At 41.7% G+C, this 8044-nt stretch overlaps 1 protein-coding gene across 1 annotated transcript in view; it reads right to left on the bottom strand.

Moving 5' to 3' along the window:
• CUL2 (cullin 2) overlaps positions 1-7485 on the bottom strand; it is a 98086-nt gene extending 90601 nt beyond the window's left edge. The window contains exons 1-2 of the mRNA XM_065398175.1: positions 7369-7485; positions 1998-2136 (exon numbers count right to left, since the gene is read on the bottom strand). Of these exons, the coding sequence (XP_065254247.1) occupies positions 1998-2116 (119 nt within the window). The 5' untranslated portion in view covers positions 2117-2136; positions 7369-7485. The remainder of the gene's footprint in view (positions 1-1997; positions 2137-7368) is intronic.
• Positions 7486-8044: the final 559 nt, after the last annotated feature.

Below are 8044 nucleotides of genomic sequence, written 5' to 3' on the forward strand. Positions count from 1 at the left end.
TTATATAGGAAAAAGGTAATATTTTGAAATAGATTTAAAAAAAAATCCAGCTCCAGTGATTTATGAAGTAACAATTTCAAATGTTTCTGAAACACGAGAAATGCTGCCAGCTTGAATTTTTAAAAACCAAAGGCTCCCATGTACAATTTAAAAAAAAAAAATGCTGTGGTGGGTGATCATCAGGGCAGGAACACTTATCTTATTCCTTTGCAGGCTCTTGAAGAGTTTAAAACGTAAATGTAAATTTGCAAGTATATTGAATTTACAATTTTTTTTTTTTATTTTTTTTTAAAGATTCTGGCTAACTTCTACAGCTCAGAGCTACAACCTTGGATTTATGCATCCTTTTGAGATTGGAACATGCAGTTCTTAAACAGCTTATTTTTGGTTTTCATGAGTTGCACTTACAGTTAAAGAGTAACAGAACAATTTGACAAAATGCAAGTCCTCTCAAACCAAATCGGTAGTGACTTTTTAAATTATAGAAGTAACAGTGCTTTTTAAATCTGGTTGTCCTAAAGACAGGGTGAGAAGTCATGACTCCAGAAGTGCAATTATAAAAGGGTTTCTAATGCAAGAGCCATCAGAGAACTTATTGTCCTTGAAAGTGAGGTGGTAAGTAGACTTGCAACCAACTCAATTTTATGTTGTTCTTTAGGGACAGCAACATGGACACAACAGAAAGCCATCTACTCTGAGGCCTGGTCTACACTACCCGCCGGAATCGGCGGGTAGAAATCGACCTCTCGGGGATCGATTTATCGCGTCCCGTCAGGACGCGACAATCGATCGCCGAATCGACGCTCTTACTCCACCAGCGAAGGTGGGAGTAAGAGCCGTCGACGGGAAGCCGCGGAGGTCGATTTTGCCGCCGTCCTCACATCGGCTGCGATACGTCTAATTCAGCTACGCTATTCGCGTAGCTGAATTTGCGTATCTTAAATCGACCCCCCCCTGTAGTGTAGATGTAGCCTGAAATGCAAACACAGCTTGTTAAACAGACGTAGACTCAAAAGGCTCTTCTTCCCTTTTGGTATATTTATGTGGTAGAAATCTATGCATCAAAATCTGTCCTGTAGTATCTGGACTCTTAGATCTGAAAATTACTGCTTGTCAGAAGGATTCAGATTGCAGGTGAGTCTCTGAGAAGTCACTTAAAATTCACTCATTATTCCCCATTACAAGGCAGCTTTTTCCTCTGAAGGCAAAAAAAAATAGGTCAGTAGGTTATGCCTCTTCATTATTCTACAAGCCTATTTTAGTTGCGATAACTATGCTTCTCTCTCAAAAAATAAGATCCTTCACATCATAAGACTATACGTAAAAGAGAGAAGGGTATCACCACAAACTACATTTAAGAAAAATTATTTATCCTTGGCTGCTGGAGAAGAATAAAATGGTAAATGGCATTAAAGCAGGATGTGAGTTTCTAATGTGGCAGAAGTTTTTGCCCTGGCCATTATTAATTAATTGAAGTGATTTAAGTTATAACAATTATGTCTTTACATGCTATCAAGAATACTTAGAACCAATAAGTTGTTTTACTTCCATGTATAATTAAAATAGCTTGCTTATAAGGATGGGGAGTCTCAACCAATAGAGGTTTTGAACAAGAACAGTTCCAGGGTAGTGGAAGATTGATATAAATGAGTTTAACAACAAAAACAGATACCTCTTTGGAAGGGAAAGAAAACAGTTAAAACAGCTCTGGTTACACCTATTAAGATTTATTCTGCTGAAAGCAATGTGAAAAATAGATTTGACTATTTCCACTTCTACACAAAAACAACAGTGAAAAACAATTAAGTTTGTATAAAACCACAGGTCTTCCTCTCAACACTTCATCCAAAACTCATTGAAGTCAGTGAAATAATCTCATTCGTTTTAACGGGCTTTGGATCAAGCCCACATTACTGTGTTACAAAGTGCGATGGCCACTCTGTGCTAAGTATATTCATATGTAGAAAAATGAAGGTGAAATACTGTTTAAAGGATACGAGAAGCGGTCATTCCATGTCGCTCTTTCAACATAATCCAACATTACAACAGCTTTAATTGTTGTTAGAAGTTTGTTCCATGTTTCATCAAAATCAACTACTCGTGGTTTCAGGGACATTGTGGGGATTTAGTGTTAATCTGTAGGGGGGGAAAAAAAGTGTTAGTCTCAACCTCCTAAACCTTAAGAAGCAGTCAAACAGCACGTTTCAAGAGTTTTTAGAAAGTAACTGGTAGAGCCATGAAACTCTTCTTCCTTTAAAGCAAATAGTAATTTCTTTAAAAGCATCACCTTTAAACTTTCTCTTTATATTATAACTATGTACACTGGTGTAATATTGTGCATCAAGGACCCTATGTAAAAAATTAAATATGCACCTCTTATTCTAACATTGTCACACAAAGTCCAAGTCTATGAAGACTAAAGTTAAGGTCTCTAAAAAGTAACATCAAATCTGCCAAATTGCATTGAACAGGGTGTTTTATAATGTACATTTAACAGGAACATTGAATGTGTACAACTTAACACTCTCACATAACGTTATGAAATGTGATTTGGTTGCTTCTGAACAAAGTAAGTTTGTCCCTGCCCTAAGGAGCTTACAGTTTATCAGATGTTGTATAAGCATGCTGAATACATTAAAGATATAAAAAAAGTTAGTATTGTGTGTCCTACATCTATCTCAGACCACCAATATTTAACATGAAAATTTGTCAGACCATGCACAAAACTCTAGCCCCACCTCTTACTCTGATGATTAACAATGAAAAAATAGTTCTATATTTCTGCTTGTCAAAAAGTTGTGTTTTCCAGAGGAATACACAAGTATAAATTTGCTATACTGACTATACATATTTTCACATGCACACACAAAATAAGCAGAGGGTTAACATTGTAACCCACTGAAGAAACGTATTTCAAAAAATGGTATTTGAACTCGTCCAAATGCTGCTAACAGAATGAGCAAGTGTTAGTAGCTTAGGCAACACATTCTTTCCAAATGGTTTTAATAATGTTATGTTATGTGAATACTTGGTAATCCTAAAACCAGGTAGAGTTGACTCCACATGTTGTGATCAAACTAATGAGCCATAGGTTAAGGGATGACAGTCAACTTAAAACACGGGAATTACCATACTAGATCAGACCAGTGGTCTAGCTAGTACAGCATCCTGTGTCTGGCAGCAGCAAGAAACAAAAATTAATAAACCCTGCATAGACAATGGGCCTATGGGCAGGGAAGGTTATTCCCATAAAAGTTTCTTCCTTATCCCTTTCAGTTAAGAGTTAGACTTATGCTCTTCACATGCTGTTACATAGTTCCTAACACTTGATGGTGAATTGGACAGACTCTACCCTTGAGACTTTGAGATGATCATGCTTGTGAGCTCTATATACATATCGGGTACTTACTCTATTCTAGTTGAATCCCTGCACTTTCATATCTTCATGATTTAGTACCTTCAAGGACCTGACAAATAGTCAATGGACACTGAAGAGTACAGCATTGTAGCTCAACTACTTGCAGTGCTTGGTCCATGAGAAGCAGAAAGATCTGTATTTGTACATTCTTAATTAGAGATGCCTCCTCACAATCCTTCATATTAGCACTACTTTAATACACAAGGTTCTCTAGTACTTATGAACTTTTGTATGAGAAGGAGGGACAGAAGGAGGCAGTCCATCCTTAAAGTCAGATGTTCAGTGTAAAATTTTGGGTTGTGCACTGCAGTATGATAATGTGATCTCCTACAATACTGAAGTGACAATCCTTAGGCACTCAGTAACAGGTTTAATTCAGCCACCTTGAACAACAGTGAAAGTTCATCATCATCCAGAAAGTCCATCCTTTGTTATGTATCTTGATCTGCTGGAAAATTATTCGTGTTTTACACTGAAGCCTTGAAAGGATTATTATTCAATGACGTTAACTGTCTTGTTCCGAGAGAAAAATAGTCTCCTTTCTCAAGGAGTAATGACTCCCTATTTAAGACAAAGCTGATCAACTTGAAGGGTACTAGCCTGGTAACATTTAGGAATTCACTGCATGTGTCAGCACACTCACCTACTACATAGTAACTGCTGGCTGGAGTCTTCACTACTAGCTGAAAACTATCCTAATTAAGTAGCATTCTGTACTTTGGCAAGAATCTTGCCTCCTTACTGAATGGTTCCTAGCCCAGTGGATTACATAGTTGCTGTGTACGGCTTCTATACAATGTCCAAACAGAATCTGAGGTCAGCAAGGATTGCTTGAAAGCAATAGAAACAAGGCCATTGACAGTTGGCCTCAGAATGAAGGTAGAATATCAGTGCTTCAAAGAGTCAAAATTCTGAGAAGTAGGTAAGGTAAAGCCTGTCCTATACAAGGAAGCAAAGTTCCAGATATCTTTAGATAAAAGCCAACTCCCTCTGGGTCCCAAACTCAGGAACAGGAGCAGCTTTTTATGCTACTGGTATACCCCTTCGCAGGGCACAGGAAAGACTGTACATATGAATTCCCCCTACAGAAGTGCATGCTTGCACATGAGACAAAAGAGCACCTGGCCATGAACAAAATAGTTGAAATTGACAAAGTGCTGTCAAATGCATACAATTAAAAAAAAACAAACAAACAAACAAAAAACAAAACAAAAAAACCCTCTTTTCAATATGTAACGGCAGCCAAAAAGACAAAAAGTGTTGGTAGACCGTATTCAGTATTGGCCACTTTCTCTAAAACGGATATAGTAGAAATAGAAGGTGTTCAGAGATCCCTGACAAAAGCAATCTGAAGCATGGAAAAACTTGCATATAAAGACTGCAAAGATTAGGTCTGTGTAGTTTGAGAGGACACAAAGCGGGAAGATGGGAAATGCATACAAAATAATGCATGATTTAAGAGACAGTAGATCAGGCACTTCTACTTACCTTCTCCCACAATAACAAAGGGAAATTTAATAAAATTTAAAGGCAGCAAGTTTTGAACTGATAAAAGGAAATACTTTTAAAAAACTGGCCTGTGGAACTCATCACTAGAATAACATGAAGGCAGAGAGCTTAGTAGGATTCTGAGTAGTATTGGACATTTATACAGATGAGAATATCAAGTTACATCAAGATACTGTCCTAGGTTCTAAAACAGGAACTTTTTTCCTGCTAAAAAACAAACTTACTACTATTAACACACACCAAATGATGTATTAGTATTTTCAGTTTAGTATAAATATTCAAAACATTTATAAAATGGACACTACTATGTTTAAAGAAAAGGTATTTTCCAGAATCCAGAGATAATATATTGCTACTATTAACATGAATTGACAAAAATGGCAACAAGTTATAATGGAGGGAGGGATAGCTCAGTTGTTTGAGCATTGGCCTGTTAAACACAAGGTTGTGAGCTCAATCCTTGAGGGGGCCATTTAGGAATTTGGGGCAAAAATCTGTCTGGGGATTGGTACTGCTTTGAGTAGGGGGTTGGACTAGATGACCTCCTGAGGTCCCTTCCAACTCCGATATCTTAAAAAATAAAAATAAAAAAATCCCAGGAAGGGAAGAGATTTGAGGGGTATGTCTTCCAAAAGGAAGATGAACTCCACTAAAAGAAACCAAGAAACATAAACCACAATAAAGCGTGTCTTTGGCAACCAACAAAAATTAGTAACTTGTCTTTAGCTAAAAGGATTAATCACACAATTATATTAAAATATGTGGGAACACTTTTGATGAGACCTAAGCAGAAGTTCTCTGCTCTTTAAGAGTTTGAAGGCTCCCATGGCACTTTTTGTATGAGCAGGGTTTAATAGCCATGTCCCATCATGTCAGCAACATCCCCTCAAAAGGGTTGTGTAGCATGCTGTACACCAGTTTGTTGCTGCCCCAATTCTCTCTAAGTATCTCTACACAAGGAAGAGTTTTCTTCCTGTCATGAGAAACTAACTTGATTGAAAAAAGTATCTCCCCCATGAGGTATGCAGGACCAATGAAGCTGTATTTCAGTGGTGCTGAATATATGTAATCTGTATATCAATTTCAGATCCTTTGTGACCCCCCAAAAAAGAGAAAGAAACACACCCACAAATGTCAAATATTAACTGGTTGAGATAGAGTGCTTATTGGAGATGGATACATTGCTGGAGTTAAAACTACAATAAAGTATTTACATAATTTCTTTTTATAATTTCAAAACATTTTAGATGAACTAATTAATCCTCAGAAAATTCAGTATGGCTTGTCTATAAGGGGGTGTTACACAAACACTCCTGCATGTAAGTGTAGCTACAACGTGGACACACTGCACTAATATAAAAAGTTACCAACTAGTGCAGCTTACTTCAGAGCAAGATGCATGAGTGCAGGTCTTCTCTACACCAAGGGTTTGCACTAGTGAAAAACCAGGTAGATACACTTTAACCCCATCGAACATTAGAAGCAGACAGCCTTTGGTTCCCATCGTTATATGTTCTATTTATGAGTGGGGGACTATTAAATGTGATAAATGCAGGTTGTGTGACCACATGCAGGTCCCAATAGTTCTCAGCTATATAAATATGTTGTGAAAGCAAAAGACACACAAAGGTGGAGTGTGGGGAGCCAGCCAGGGGAAGAGATATTGGCTACTTAAGTTGGAACATGGAAAAGATCTAACTTGGCCAAGTCCAGCAACCAGGGTCCTGGAAATCGCCCAGGAGCAGAATCAGTGAGCGGGCGGTGGGCCCCTCGCCTCCCTGCCCCTCCACACCCACATTATTCACTCCCAAACCAAAAGTGAAACTGGCGGGGACGGGGGTGTAACATTCCCCCGGGGGGCGGATTCCGGGGCCTGCGAGGAACAACTCAGAACGGGTGCAAAGAGCCAAACATGGCCGGGACCTCAACCCGGCGGGGCTTAGCGTGGGGAGGAGAACAAAACCCGTCACGAGGGCGAGAGGTTTTGGGGAGCAGCCAACAGATCCCTGGGGAGGGGGGGGAAGGAGTCAGCCCTCTCGGGAGGCACAGGGCCAGCAAATACGCTCGGCGATAACATACCCCCCCGAGACGGGCCCAGCGGATCCAGGCCGTGCGCGAGGAGGTCATACCCCCTCGGAGCCGGGAAGCCCTTGCTCCGCTTCCCCCCGGCGTTCGCTGGGAAGCCAGAGGCGCCTCCAGCGCGGGGTTACCTGGCAGCAGAGGCCTGAGTCAGCTGAGCCGGCCAGCCTCCCTCCTTCCTCCGTGTCCTGAGGCTGCAGTCCCTGCCCCGCTCCCCCTCCTCACAGCGCTGCCATTACCCAGCCGCGGCCCCCAGCCCCGTCTCTCCGCCGGCGCCGCCACTGCACTGCAGACCGCGGGGTGGGAGGGGAAGCCTCCGTACACTCCGACCCCATCGCAATCCGGGCCTACCTGATACTCACCCGCCTCCCTACGTGCGCCTCAAGTCACACAGCCGGCCACTGCGTGCGTCTTCCCAAAGGCGCTGGGCGAACGGCCGGGCCTGGCAGCGATGCACCTCTCCCCCGGCCGGCTTGGTACAGTCCGCACTACGGGAAGCGCAGAGGCTCTAAATTCATTCGACTTCTGTTACCGTAAATAACTAATTGAATTCCCCTTAGCGCAGGGCCAGGCGAGGCCCGCATGCGCATGTTTCACGCTGCTCGTTCGGATTTATTTCCTTTTTCTACAATGCGCATGCGTTACTCACCAGCTTCAATATGCTCTCTTCTGCGCATGCTCCCGCCTCCTGGTCTTCTGCACATCGCAATAAATCAGTCTCCGTGGTGCACTGCATTCACAGCTTGAAATGGAGTCTCGAAGGGGCAATTGAAGTTCCGCACATGGGATTCCGTCGAACCGATCTCCAGCATCACAGTCCCAGCTCTGCCACTCCACCACGGCTACTGCACCCACTTTGCCTTCCTATGCACTTGCCTCACATCCTGCACACACACCAATGCTGCGTCCTCCCATACAACTGCACCACACACAACCCCCACCCCGCATGCCTCCAACCTTCCATAGAATTAAAAACACAGGGATAGATACAGTACAAGAAACCCTCCAGCAGGGAGGTGTGGGATAATCTGTCTGCCC

Source organism: Emys orbicularis, chromosome 2 (assembly GCF_028017835.1).
Source record: "Emys orbicularis isolate rEmyOrb1 chromosome 2, rEmyOrb1.hap1, whole genome shotgun sequence".
NCBI lineage: Eukaryota > Metazoa > Chordata > Testudines > Emydidae > Emys > Emys orbicularis.